At 35.7% G+C, this 15,167-nt stretch overlaps 1 protein-coding gene across 6 annotated transcripts in view; it reads left to right on the top strand.

Annotated features, from left to right (window-relative positions):
- The window catches only part of MAK (male germ cell associated kinase), an 80,370-nt gene that overhangs the window by 17,298 nt on the left and 47,905 nt on the right, over positions 1-15,167 (top strand). For 5 of the 6 annotated variants that reach the window (XM_072603804.1, XM_072603802.1, XM_072603803.1 and 2 more), the window contains 3 exons: positions 462-516; positions 3,786-3,907; positions 11,780-11,859. In XM_072603804.1, the coding sequence (XP_072459905.1) occupies positions 462-516; positions 3,786-3,907; positions 11,780-11,859 (257 nt within the window). Of the gene's footprint in view, positions 1-461; positions 517-3,211; positions 3,273-3,785; positions 3,908-11,779; positions 11,860-15,167 lie in introns of those variants that run through there. The other variant, XM_072603805.1, reaches the window with a different exon arrangement.

Genomic DNA, 15,167 nt, shown 5'->3' with positions numbered 1-15,167 from the left:
TAACTAAAAGGGATAAGCTTACTGGCCCTGGGGGTCCTCCCTCCTCGCTAGACTTAGATTCCATCAGCCCCCAGTCCCCAATGCAGAGTGGGAATCTAACCTTTCTCCTAGCTAAAGTAGGAATTTCCTCTCTGGCTATGGACCCACTCTGCCAAAAGGCTCACCTCCCACTCCTTTTTTTCTCAGAGAAACAAAAACATGGTCAAAGGTGCTTCAAATTTTTCTTTTGACAAATCTGTTCCCTACAGTGAAGAACTGGTTACTCAGGTTATGGTTGCAAGTTACACTTATTAGGGCCATAAAAGGATTCACACAGTAAGAACAATTATTAGCTATTAGCAATTAAGAAATTTAAAAATTGAAACCAAACTATTTTCTTATACTAACGATCAGCACAATAAAAAAAGTGAGGTCTTCCAACACTGATGCCAGTATACACTGTCTTTCTTTATATATTTCAGGATGAAAAGAAAATTCTATTCTTGGGATGAATGCATGAGCTTGAGAGAAGTTAAGGTAAAACTCTGGAGAACCCCAGAAATTCGTCTCATCCTGCCCTCTGTCTCCATGAAAGGCTGTAGAAGTATCATCTGCAACATGTTTGTTTATCTTATTCTTAAATATTTTCTAGGAAAAGAGATTATGTAAGCTCCCTGGGTCATCCTTTCAGTGTTGTTTTTTTTTTCTTAAGCCTAACCTAGATTTTTCTTGCTATAACAAACCATTTTTTAAAGTTTTCTGATCTATAGATATAGAGATAAATTGATGGGTTTCTTGTTTATTATAACACCTAATGTTACTTACCTTCACTTTTAGTTATTCAACAAATACTAAGCAAATACCATGGGCAGTGTACCGTGCCAGGCATGGGGATATAAAGAGGAAGAAATGTCTGTAGGCCCTGCCTTCATAGAGCTTGAAGTCTAATGGAGGCATATGTCATATACTAAAAAAATGATACTATGAGATAGAATGTGATGGGCAACAAAGAGGTATTCTAGGACAAAATATTTTAAGACAGTTTGAGGAGAGGAAATCACTTTGGTGGGGGGAGGCAGGGACAAGCAGAAAATACTTCATGGAGAAATGGCACCAGTTGGAAGGAAGCCTCTAAGCAATTGAAACATTTCGGTAGGCAGAGTTGAGTAATATGGCTATTCCAGGCATGGGGATTAGCTTCTAAATTCTTGAAGGTTTTGCCAATGAACAAGTCTCTCAAATTATGCTTTTGGACAAGATTAAAAAAGTCTGACATTATCTCAAACAAGAATATTTTTGAGCACACTCCCATTGACAGATTGTGCTGTTTGAAGACGAGTTTAGCTAAGGTGCATGAGCAGTAGGTTGGCCATCAAGTTCATAATTCTTTTGGCTAGAGCAGCTTAGGTAACAAAAATAAGACATGACCTGCAGTTCCATGCATCCTCCTTCTGCTTCCACAGTTACAAGGGTAGAGTGGCAGGTGGAGTGGTAATTAGCCTACCTCAGGTACTTAGCACATTGTGATCCTGGTCTCAGTACCTACAAAACCATATTTCAGTTTTCTCACCATTAAAAATATTTAGGAGAATGATCTACACATATATCAAGGTTATCCTTGAAGAAAACACGAGAAGAAAAAAGTAGAAAAACAATGTTTTTTTACAGCAACTTATATCTTTATAGTCATATAATTAGTTGACTGAAAGACAAAAAATTAAAGATCCTTCTGCTTTTGTTTATTGGTTACAAAACTGGCTTTTAAATGGTGAGAGTAATATTCAACCTTAAAGACTCTTCTTCAACAAAAAAATCTTTCGGATATATATTATTATCATAAAGTTCCTAGATAAGTGGAATCACAAAGGTAACTGTTTAGCAGTCTTCTGTTAATGTCAAATGTGGCATAAACTAGGAAGCTACACATTTGCTAAGGTGTTCTCTACTGTCAGGGAAGATGTTCTATGAAGGATTCAAATACAAAATGTTCCTCATAGATAGTCTTCCAGATAGTCTTTACAGATGATCTTGTGTGTGTTCGTCCTTCATTCCAAAAGAAGATGAAGCCATCAGAGTAATGATGACATGACTTGCACTTGACTTTGTTGTGAGGGAGGGAGGGCTGTGCAGATCACCAGCCTCACTTCTCCTCCAGAGTCATCTGAATCCAGTGACCACATATTCATCAGGATGACTGGAGATGACCCAGGATGAGGCAGTTGGGGTTAAGTGATTTGCCCAAGGTCACATAGCTAGTGAGTGTCAAATGTCTGAGGTGAGATTTTGAACTCAGGTCCTCCTGACTCTTGCAGTGGTGGTCTATCCACTGCACCACCTAGCTGACCCTAAAGATGATCTTGTACTGATTTCATCAAGCCCTAAAACATTGCTAGGCCTCCTGAATGAAACCCATGTTTACATATTTACTCCAAGAAGCTTAGCCTGAAAACCCCTATGGGAAACACTATGTAAATGGGATCTCCAGTCATGGTGTACTGGGGAAAGTGCTGGGTTTGGAATCAGGAAGACCTTGTAAGTGCTTTGAGGACAGACTGTTTGTTGGTTTTGTATTCTTTGTACCTGGCACAGTATCTGACATATATTGACACTTAATAAATACTTGATTCATTAAAGATTGATTGATTAAAGACCTGGTTTCAAATCCTGCTTCAGATATTTACTAGCAGTATGTCCCTTTGCAAATTACTTAACATTCAGTCTCAGTTTCTTCATCTGTGGCATAGGAATAATATTAGCACTTCCCTTACAGAGGATAAGATAAATATATGGATCTTGCTTTCTCCACATCTTTCTATTAACTACATGACTGTGAAGGATACTGCAAAAAATTGTAAAAGCCTGTTCACTTCTTACATTAACATCAAGGTTACCCCTCAATAGATGTATAAATTATTCTCAAAAAGATTTTGTAAAGGCATGAAAGCAGACATATGAGCTGGCAGGTATTGATGCCCATGTCTTCCAGCTAATATTTTGATGTACTGAAATTCAATGTCATCTTTTTTTACTATAAAGTATTTAAGAATGCTATCATGTTCAACTTTTTGAGAACATTGGGTAATTTGTTTATATGCATTAACTGTATTAGATATTAAGCTTTTATGTTTTAGATCTAAGAATTTTAGACATTTTCATATTATAGGCATAGTAAAATATCTTGTTTTCAAACTTAGCAACATTTTCTCTTCCACTTCCATTTTCGACAGCTTGCCAATGATGGCTATGAATTTCATTCTCACCTACATCCAGAAATAACAAAGCATTAAGGAAAGGTAGAATACAATAATTTTTCCTTTCATGTGACTCTTCCAATATTGATATGAAGTATCAATTTTGACCTGAGATGTCAAATTAAAGAGATTTTACTTAATTCAAGCAGAATTAAGCATGGCAATACAATTTATTGTTTGAGAAGAAGTTTGCTATAGTGGAAAGACTATTGTGTGTGCGGTTAAAGAACCTGAGTTCAAATCACACATCTGCCATTGATTTCCCGTGCAACCTTGGATGAGTAGGTTAGCCTCTCTGGGCCTCGGTTCCCTCATCTATAAAATGGGGAGGGGGGGTTAGATTTTAGTAGATGACTTCTAAGATACTTTCCAATTCTATTTCTGCATCTGTGATCCTATGATTAAAAGGTATATAAGTGTCAAATAGGTATGAAAATACTATCACCTAGGAAGGCATAAATGAATAATAAATAATGTGACAGAGGTCATTAACTTTTTGACACTACTATGAAAACAGTTATTATTGTATTTTAATTCATATTTGTTGCCTTGTAGTCTCTGAAGAAACTAAATCATGCCAATGTGATTAAATTGAAAGAAGTTATCAGAGAAAATGACCACCTTTATTTTGTGTTTGAATACATGAAGGAAAACCTCTATCAATTAATGAAGGACAGGTATGTCTCTATTTTAAGATATATACAAGTATGTAAATTGTTCTCCCCCACCCATATTGTCCTTTCCTTTAATTTCATGAATGTATTAGTTACTTTCATGAGTATATTGAATATTTAATTTCATGAATATATTAAATATTTTGAACTTTTATGTACTGAAAGTCACTTTTAAAAGAGGTAAAAGCCTCATATGTACAAAAATGTTTATACCAGCTCTTTTTATGGTGGTAAAGAATTGAAAACTAAGGGGATGTTCACCAACTGGGGAATGGCTGAACAAGTTATGGCATAGAATGTGATGGAGTACTTTTTTTGCTATAAGAAATGATGAATGATATGGCTTCAGAAAAATCTAGGAAGACCTATGTGAATCTCATGCAAAGTGAAGTGAACAGACCCAGGAGAACAACCTACATGGTAACAGCAATAATGTAAAGATAATCAGTTTTGAAAAACTTAGTAACTGATCAACACAATGACCTACCACAATTCCAGAGGACTCATGATGACACATGCAGTCCACCTCCAGATAGAGAACTGATGGATTCAGAGTGCAGATCGAAGCATATTTTTTCTTTCCTTTTCTTCCTTTTTTATGGAACATGTCTAATGCAGAAATTGTTTTGCCTGAGTGTATACATACACATATATATAGTATATGTTTTAAATCCATATATTTAAAAATATATGGATGTATGCATTTATGTGTGCATATATATACACACATAAATGCATACATCCATATATTTTTAATAGGTTTTACTTTTCTGGCCTTTTCACTGGGTAAGGAATGGGGAAGGGGAGAGAGAAAATTTGGAACTAAAAATTTATCTTTACATTTGCCTCACACCTTGGCAATGGGGGAACAGTCCACATATGTGGAACATTGTACAAAATACCAAGTATTTTCAATATAATCAGTTCAATCAGTTTTACTGATTATTTTTTCCCCATTTAAACTTAATTTTAACTGTAATTTTAACTTAAATTACTTTGTTACAAAGTATGATTCTCTGGAGGGAGGCATACAAAGAGAAATCTAGGCAATGTAAAAATACATTCAAATAAAGTTATCTTTAAAAGTGATCAGTTGAAATATATTAAATATCATATTGTCATATGATATAAATAAAATTTGACATTCAAGAAACAGGTGAGATGGAGCCATTAAATAATAGCATCTCTATATATATAAGATCTGTGTATAATAGAGTTCCTCTAAATCAGTTTTTTTGTTACCAATAATTTCCTGCAATTCATAAAAAAATCTTATACATTTTTAAAGAATATCCATTTGCAATTTAGCATTAAATCAGATGGCTGACCCAAACAAAATTATAACATAAACGAAGTTCATCATCAGGGCTCTCTTCTCCTTTGGTGGTCAACTTCTCCCAAATATCTAATATCCTAATTTCTCCCCTATTAAAACTGGCACTGAGGAAAGCATCAGATAAAATCTTTAATTACAACTTATAAATAATTGATAAATGTATTGCCCTTCTCCGTGTTATTGGTATCCTGCCTACTGTGATAAGTTGGCTGCTGACCACAAGATCCCTCTTCCAAAGGCAGCTGATAGATGTCAGGAGGCAAGATGATGACCAACCAGAAAGTCCCTCTTAAAGAGACACCAGGACCAGGGAGGTATAATTCATGGAGGGACGGCATGGTAATATCAAGGGAAATCACATAATACAAATTCATATGTGATGTAGGATGTGAAATAAGGGAAATTAGGGACAATGTTGACAAACCTGACCAAGGAACTGCAAAACAAGAGAGGATCAGAGTCTGTGGGGAATGAAAAGTTGAAGCTAAACAAACCAGGCTGTACAGTGAGATAATAGTATGTCTGAAATAAATGTTTTTGTTTTTTTTTTATCTTAGTAGCTTTGTATTTGGCCTTTCTTTGGTCAATTGATCCTTCCCTGTTTTGGGGGATATATATGCATAACACATAATCTTCTGTACTATTCCTTCTCCAAGGCCACAGGGCTAGGACTTATAGGGGAGGTACAGGTAAAATTACTTATACTGAGACATGTAGTTTGCAAACTGGTTTCTAGTCTTCCCAGTTGACTAAACAATGGTGGCATCTCTGCCACCTCTGGTAATCCAAGATGACACATGGACTATGAATCTCATTTGCCCTTCCAAAAGCAACGGGAAAAGCAGACAAGTGGGAAGGAAGTTCCAGGAGCAAGATGGATCTTGTGCAGCAATGTCCAATAAAAGAGATGGTAGACTCTTAAGGAAGTGGAAAGTTAGAGTCAGATGTTCTGGAGTGAAAAGATAAGTGATAGAGAAATGTCTAATGATATGATCTAATAAATTCTTGGAAGGTAAATTGGAGTAAATATTCCTAGTAGACAGCAATGCCTGCTCTCTTATCTTCAATGATTCTTTCAGGGTTCGGTGTCAACCTCTCAATTTATTATCCTGCCTTGTCAGTTTCCAAGGTGGCATGAAGATCTTCTTGAATAACCTCAAGTTCCCCTACATCAGTATCTGCCACTGAGACCATAGTATTATGTGATAGGATTTGGGGGAAAAAAAACAAGGGCTCTACATGAAGTTGCTATACAGAGATAACTTCCATGAGGCTAGAGTGAGATTGGGTGGCTATGAAATTTTTTGCCTTTAGATAATCATTTTTGGATGTTGTCCCTCCATTGACCCTCTGTGTTCTGATTAATGGATGTATCTTTTTCAAGATACCAGTATGGTTTTTGTTTCTAAAGTTGAACCTCCTAAAGAACTGAGTCTAGAGGGTCTAGTGCTGGTTTAACTTAAGTTCCAGTGGTCCATGAACACAGTTATTAGGAATTGTGACTCTTCAAAGTCTACCTTACCTGACAGCAGTACTTTTGCCTAGATGAAATAATTGTGTTCTGCTTCTTGATGTATTGCAGGAGGGGTAGTAATGTTTTCTATCCAGCAGTAACAAGTTGACTGTAAGGTAATATTTTGACCACAATGATTTGCAAGGACCAATTAATTTACCAAGTCATGAAGAGGTGAAATACTTACATAAACACATACTTAGAGTGTTGAAAGTGAATTGCAGCTCAGTTCATGAGTCTGTCTATGAGAAAGTAGCCCCTACTTCCAAGAAGATATCAGTTTTAGTTTTTAAGGGCAGTGATGTGTGTACAGGAAAACAATGGTGAGCTTCCTCTTTAGCTCCTGGAATTGCTTATTCAGTGGTTTCTATTTGGTCAAGAGAATTTATATAGAGTCCTTAGAATATCTGCAAGTGGGGTCATAAGAGATACAAATCTTTAATGAATTGCTAATATATCTAGTAAATATCAAGAATCAATGCAGATCTTCTATGTTCTTGGGAAGGCCCTGACATTGTCTTCCTATCAGGTACCCAAGAAATTCCATTTTCTGCTTGTCTGGGCATAGCTCATTATACATCTAGCTGGGCCTATCCAAGATATATGTGTTATTGAACCTTCAATAGCTCCCTTTTGATAACAGGATTAAATTACAAACTCCTCACCTTGGTATTTTAAAGTCCTACACAGTGAGTGTAAACTTAGACTACTGTAATTATAGTAAGGCACGTGTTTAAGAAATGCATGTGACAAGGCTTAACTCCCAATGTCACAGTCAGACATTCTTAGATTATTTCATATTAACTCTATATTCTCACCAAACTGACCTGCTTGCTATTCCCCAAAATCAGCAGTTCATCTTCCAGCTTACTACCTTTGTGTAGGCTGTTTTCTATTCCTGGAATGTGCTCCTTCCTTAACTTTGGCCCTTAGAATTTATGGATTCTTCTAAGGCTCACTTCATATGATACCTGCTTTAGAAAGCCTATCCTCATCCCCTCTCTCTTCAAATAATTATGTCTTTACCTATTTAGCTGCTTTATTCCTCTAGTAAAATATAGCATCCTTGAGAGGATGGGTTGTTTGCATTTTATCTTTGTATCCTTGGAACTTGGTACAATATCACATATATAGTTGCTGTTTGTCCTTTGTTCTCAGGGGTGGTGCCTTGATTTGCAAGTGGCTTGAATGTGAGTGGGGCAGAGCTGCCCAAAATCCTCAGCCTTGCTCTCTCCTCCAAGGTCAAGGAAGTCCAGTGGCAATGGTCAAGATGATTAGAAATGGCTCAGGATGCAATGGGTGATCTTGGCCTTTCTAAATTAAGGTCTTTCCCAGGTCTCAGTTTGTCTGAGGCCAAACCCATTCTAAGGGCTTGGTAAGAGTTGAGGCAAAAGATGGCTCACTGTACTATCACAAAGATATCAGAGTTTTTGACTAGAAAACAATTGCTATTTACACTCATTCTAAGCCATAAACAAAAAGCAAGAGTTTTGAATTGTGCTATTATAAACCATTCAGTGAAAGTCATAGCGATTTGGGTTTTAAGGTAGCTCCTTTTAAGTAGCTCCATTTAAAACACAGTGGATATTTAAAAGCCTCTCTTCAGAGCTATATTTCAAGAAATCAAAAATGACAAAGTTAATTGTCCCAGCTTTGGGGAAAGAAAATAATAATAAAGAAAGAAGAAAGGTAAGAAGTAGAGAGAGAAGAAAAAGAGGAGCAGCATTCCCCAACTTCTTCCCAAATTGGTTGGGTCCCCAGAAGGCAATGAAATGTTCTCCTAAGAACCCAGTTAACTCCTTTCCACAAATTGAACCTCCATGAGAGGAGTGAGTGTAAACTTAGACTACTGTAATTGTAGTGAGGCACGTATTTAAGAAATGCATGTGACAAGGCTTAACTCCCAGTATCTGCTGTAGACGTCCTCCATTCAGAACCCTGTTGTTGATCTTTCATTCTCAAAGAATAAATGCTTGTTTTGTGGTGTTAGGGTGAACCAACTAAATGGATTGACCTTGCAACTACATATCCAGCCAATCTACACTTTTATCTCCTGGATTTTTCCTGTATAAATTGTTAGGCCAAAAGTGGGTTTAAAGTGGCTTTTAGATCTCATTGAAGAGAAACTATTGTGTTGGGGATTGATATAGTATACACAATGAAATACATAAATAATGGCATCCAGAAAGCCTCACCATTTATAGATAATTGCTTCTCTCTTTGGTCTTTATGCTAGCATAACAAAGGAGATAACTGGTGGTTCTGAAGGTGAAAAGAAGGAATGGATGAATATCAGAAAGATAGAGATTTGCCTCAGTGAAGAAGAGTAGGAATGCTCAAGTCATGAGATATTAAAGATCATTTGGTGCATTCTTTATAGGTTAAGAAGCTGAGATCCAGAGTTGTGACTCGAGGTCACATGGTTCTGATTCCAGTTCTAGTGAGCTTTCTGTTGTACCACTTTATCTCATACTATACAATGCTACATCCTCTTCTGTGACCAGAGGGAAGGAGTAAAGAATAAGCGATGGCGGAAAAGTATTTTGAATGAAAGAGAACTGAGGGAGCTCATTCAGGTCATGTTTAACTTCATTGAGGCAGAGATCTAACCTATCTGCTGCATGTATCAGTGAGGGGTATGTTGATAATGAGGGAGGAAAAAAGTTTGGAACATTCCTCTTAGGAATGATATAGGGAGTCAATAGGGATAGAATAGGATTGTAGAAAAAAAAAGTAAGGGACCATCTGAGGTCATTTATCATTAGTTTGTAATGGGTCAAATCAGAACAATTTTTTGCCTTGAATAAGTGAAGAAGTGTTTGGAGATGAGGACCTACAAGTCAACAACACTCAGAGATCACAGGAACAAGAGATTCTAAGACAGTAGATCTTAAAAAGTGGCACACCTTATGGTCAATGCTGGTTATGGATACTACTGAAACCAAATGGGGGAAATAAACTGGGACTTAATGAGGGTCAAGTAGTTTTAGTGTGAGTAAAAGAGTTGGAGATGTGGAAAGATAGTAGAATTTCAAAGCTTTGGATTTTGGAGGTGGTTCAGCTCTAAAAGAGAATGAGGTCTAAATTAACCTTCTTAGTGTACCAGAGAAATATAACATAAAAGATAACTGGAGTTGAATTGGTTAAAAACTCATGTGGTCTAGTTACTAGATACTGCTTCCTTCAACATGAATATTGAAATCCTGGAGCATGAGCTAAGTACTGAAGTCATTGAAGAAAGTTGGGAAAAATACCTTGAGGTCAGAAGATAAAATCAACAGTGATGCTTAGAGGATGGTAAAGATGGATTCTGTGAACTTTAAAGGAGAAAAGGTTATCATAGGATAGCAGTGTAGCAGCAGTGGAAAACAAGGTAGCTAAATGGCATATTGATAGAATATTAGGTTTGAGTTAGGAATTCAAGTCCTGCTGTACACATTCTAGATGTGTGACTGGATGACTCACTTACCTTCTGAGGTCCCTTCTAACTCTAAATCTGTGATTGCATGAGTCTGATTATCTCTTCTCTTGTTCCTGTGATTCTGGGCAAATAGGAGGAGTAGCCTCCAGTGGGGAGGGTTATAAAGATATGATATCATAAGATCAGAAGTTTAGAGTTGTAACTTTCATTTTATAGATCAGGAAACTGAGACCTACAAAGTCTAAGCAACTTCTCCAAGGTCACATAGTAAATTGCAGAGACAAGATTTAAACCCATGTCCTCTGACACAAAAATTCAGTGCTTCTTACCATGTTGCCTGAGGGGAGAACCACATTTCTGTTAAAGTAGAAAGATGGAAAGGAATATTGGTTTAAAAGTTTGAGAATGTAGAAGAATTTTTTGATAGTAACAATTCCAGAGGGCATAGTAGTATGAGTTAGAAAAGGGTTGAACAGGGTTGGAGAAAGCCTGGGGAGGTATAAGATATATCAGTGTATTAATGAAGGCTCAGGAAAAAATACTATGGAAATGATACATAGATTTGAATAAGTGTATATTCTGTTTTTGAATAACCAGGGTTGAGGAGCAAGTCCAGTAAGAAGTAGATTGATTAATGGGGTCTGTTATATTTATGGAAGACATAGTTAATCCACATCAGATTTGGAGCACTGGTATTATTGGTATTATTGTATGCTTTCCCAGTTTGTACATTGACAATCCATTAATGGTACCCAGATTGATTCTGAAAGGCTATCTTCCATTTATGGGATAGTCTGGGTGCTCTCCTAAGCTCCAGTTTAGTAAAATGGTTGGCCCACCCCAGCAGATCAATGAAGGATAATAATTTTTGTTAATGGTTCTTGATTTTAATGGTGTTAAAGAACAAATAATCATCACAAAATCATAGATTAGCTTTATTCCTTTTAACAATACCAGTGCCTTGGTTAGGAAGCTCCTGATAGGAGAACATCTGCTAACATAAATGATACTCTAACATTTTTAAGATCTATGATTTTATTGATTTGGGTGTTCCCTTACCAGCATTGATCACCAGTCCACTGTGACTTAATAGATGATGTTTGAGAATTGATGTGGCCAAAAATTCATTACCTTGTGACCAGCCTAGTGATGGATCATTCCAAATTAAGCTAAATTGTTCTTTGGACAGTAGGCATACAATCCACCATGGAATTTATTGTCTTGGTAATTTGTTGTTTTTAAGCTGGCAGTTCTTTAGGATTAAGTTATTTAATCTCCAATTAATTGAATATTAATTAAATATTTAATTGCTGTGCTATGTAATATATATGTATATGTATATATATATATATACATTAAGTATTGACATTGATTTGTTAACTATAGTGCCTTTAAGCATAGTGTATTTTCTATGCTAACCTTTTTTTACTTTTCTCTTTTTATTATAGCTTTATCTGAAATTATAATTGCCTCCTCTGCTTTTTTTAGTTAGTTTTGGAGTTAGTTATTTTATATAATATTAGGGGGGGCGATATCAAAAGGTTTTAAAGGATGTTTTAAGTGTGAAAATAACATATTAACTGTTGTTCATTTGTCTATTTACAGAAACAAGTTGTTCCCTGAGTCAGTCATCAGAAACATTATGTATCAAATTTTGCAAGGACTAGCTTTTATCCATAAGCACGGTATGTATCTTTTGAGTGTCATTAATGTTGTTTCCTCTAAATAAAGGCAAGATATGCACAGAAGTTGTAAGCAAGGCATTTAAAATGACAGATTACAGACACATTCTGATGCCAGTGGTGATGACAGAAGAGTATAGGTGAGGGAATTGAATGTATTGCACTGACTCCATCTTGTGACTCAATTCTGGGTCTAGCTCTAGCTCCCTTTCTATTCAGTTGTGGGAATTTTGAGAAGACTTTATTGCATTGTTTGAACCTAGCCCCATATGGCTAGGAAGCTGAACTACCTCTACCTGTGGCTTAGAGACCCTTAATCTAAGAACCTAGATTATGCAAGCAGAAAGCCAATCAGATTGGAAGACTGATGCAAGGAGTTTCCTCACAATTATACATCTCAAGCAATTCATGTGTCTTATCTGAAAACAAATCTTGTACTGGTCAGTCATAATTACTGTTTTCTTTGTTCCTTTGATTGAATTGACACTTATGGAGAATGGGACACCTCTTTTTCTGATTTCAGGGAATTGCACCTGTTTCCTTTCTCCCTCCTCACATGGAAAGTCCCTAATCTTTCTTCCAATTAAAAGTCAAATTACATAATTTTTGGAATCTAGTTTTTTTAATTAATTGATCTTATTTGATTGCTTTTAATACATAAAAATTTGTCTCATTCTGTAGTGAGTCTTTGGATTGACTGGGAAGTCCACTGACCTATTTATTATGCCTGTTTGCTAAAAAGTTGTCTAGCGTAGATTCCTCAGTTACTATTAATTTTCTGCCACATAAGCTAAGTGCCTAAAAAGAAAAAGTTGAACTACATTTTTTAAAAAATTTTCCTTGTGTATACATTTTGTACATAAATAATTGTGGTTTTAAAATTTTTAGATCTGAAAGACTTAAGACAATGAAAATTAGGTACTCATTTGGAAAAAGTTGGTAAGCCCAGATCTACAGAGATCAATTAATTTTTAGCCTTCATATTTTTAACCTTAGGGTCTAGTTTTATTGTTGAATGTATATAATACTTAACATTTTAAAGCACTACCTTAACCTTGTCTATGTCATGGATCCTTTGGACAGTCTGGTGAAGCCTATGGCTCCCTTCTCAGAATAAAGTTTTTAAATGCAAAAAAATAAGATAACAAAGGAAACCAATTACATTAAAATAGTATGTAACATATAGTAGGCATTTAATAAATATTTGTTGACTTCCAATAACTTCATAGTTATCAAAATATTTTTAAAAAGCAAGTTCCCAAGTTAAAATCCCAAGTTAAGAACTATTTTTAAAGCATTCACAGATTCAAAATTATACTCCAATCCACTAAATATTTATTAAGCACTTACTATGTGCCAGGCACTCTGCTAAGTACTAAGGATACAATTAATAAAAAGAGACAGTCCCTGCCCTCAAGAAACTTACTGGGGAGACAACATACAAAAGGAGGCAAAAAAGCAAGGAGGAAGGGAGGGGATTGGAGGAAGGGCCACTAGGGTTACCCAGTGTAGGGATGTTTTGTTCCATGAAGCTGAAATCAAGGAAGGCAGCAGATGTAAAGTGTAGTGAGTTTCTGCCCTCTGGAAGGAAGGGCATTGGGAGGAGTTAGACACTCTGCCCTCCAGCCCTTCAAGCAGAGGGGAGAGGAGGCTGAGGGAGGTGGTGTCAGTCAGGGCTGGAATTAGCAGCATGGCAGTGAAATAGACATCCCTTAAAATTTTTTGTGCAGCAATTTTTAGTCTTTAAATTAGCTAAAGTTGTTTGCTGCCTTCTGCGCATTTGTTTTTTCTCAGTTATGTTGATAGAGGGTCACCAGTGACTCTTTAATTTTCATAATTTTACATGTATTTTGAACCCCTTCACCCACCCTATCTCGCAAAGATCCCTAAGCCCCAATATAGAAATTAAAATTGTATTAAATTTCTATCTAAACTTTTCAGGGAAATCTTTTTCATATTGCCTTCTCATAAATTCTTTCTGAAAATATAGCAAGAAGACTTTATCTTCATTCCCAGTTGTATCACAATCCTATTGGTTTTATATTTTTCATTTAGGAACTTTTCCTCTCACATTTATGTTTTTTGTAAACTATGGGATAAGTAATTTGGGTTTCTAAAAATACTATTAAGAGTGTACATTTTATACTTAAGAATTGCAAATATATTTCTTAGTTCCAGATGTTCTTTATTCTTGTTCCCTCCCCCCATAAACTTTTATGTAAACTAAACTATGTTGTGTCTAAAGATTCAAAAGTGTGCTGGTACTTATCAGTAAAGGTTGATTACGTATGCATTCAGTATAAGCAGTGATTTGGATTGAGCTGAAAGCACCTGAAGTCAAACCCCCTCATTTCACAGGTGATAAAACTGAAGTGTAGAACAATTGTGATTTACCCAAAGTCACATAGCCATAATGAAGGTAGAATTTGAACCCAGTCTATTCTGATTCAAGTCCAAAACCCTCTCTATTAATCCAAGCTACCAGTCAAATGATTGAAGGGAGTTAAGTTTTTCCAAACAGTATTGTGAAAAAATACCAAATTTCATCAGTTCATTGTTCTGAACACAATAAATGTTTTATTGAGCAACATCATGATTTAGCATGAACTCTGGACTTAGAAACAGATGGCCTGAGATTTCATCCTGATTTTTTCATCTGCTAGTCTTGTAACTGTGGGTAAAGTCATATCAAATCCTCTGAATTTCAATATCTCTATATGTAAAATGGTAATAATTATGACAGGGTTGTTGGGAGTAAAATGCTATATAAATGTATGCTGTTATTATTGACACTTTAATAGAAGGGAGTCCGGGCATAAATAATTTAAATTGGCATGTCATACTAAAATCATTCCTATTTGGTTCAACAACTACTTATGATTTTGGGGGAGTCAGTATTTGCCATCCTACTTACTGTATTTCCTAGGCTAATTATAAAATTAGTTTGCCTCCACTAAACAGAGAAAAATTGTTGACAGCAAGTAGATTGAAGGAGCAAGTCAGCCTGGGATCAAAATTTATAACAGATAATTCACAAAGTGAATAGTAGTTGTTTAGAGAATATGCAGTCGATTGGATTAGAATGTATTTCTGACTTTAAACCCTAAGACTCCAAAGTAATGGATGTTTTTATAAATACCAATTTGTTTAAAGTTTGATAAGCATTCCAAACATAGTTTGTAGAAACGCATTGTTAATGACCTACCAAGGGTAAACAAGATGGCTTTTTTAATTAAACTGAATTAGTTATTGATGTGTTTAAGGATAGAGTTAAAAATTGAAATCTGTCTGTTAACTACCAGGTTTCTTAA

This window comes from Notamacropus eugenii, chromosome 4, assembly GCF_028372415.1.
Source record: "Notamacropus eugenii isolate mMacEug1 chromosome 4, mMacEug1.pri_v2, whole genome shotgun sequence".
Taxonomy (NCBI): Eukaryota; Metazoa; Chordata; class Mammalia; order Diprotodontia; family Macropodidae; genus Notamacropus; species Notamacropus eugenii.
The sequence above is the reverse complement of the archived record's forward strand: the minus strand, read 5'-3'. Positions and strand labels throughout refer to the sequence as shown.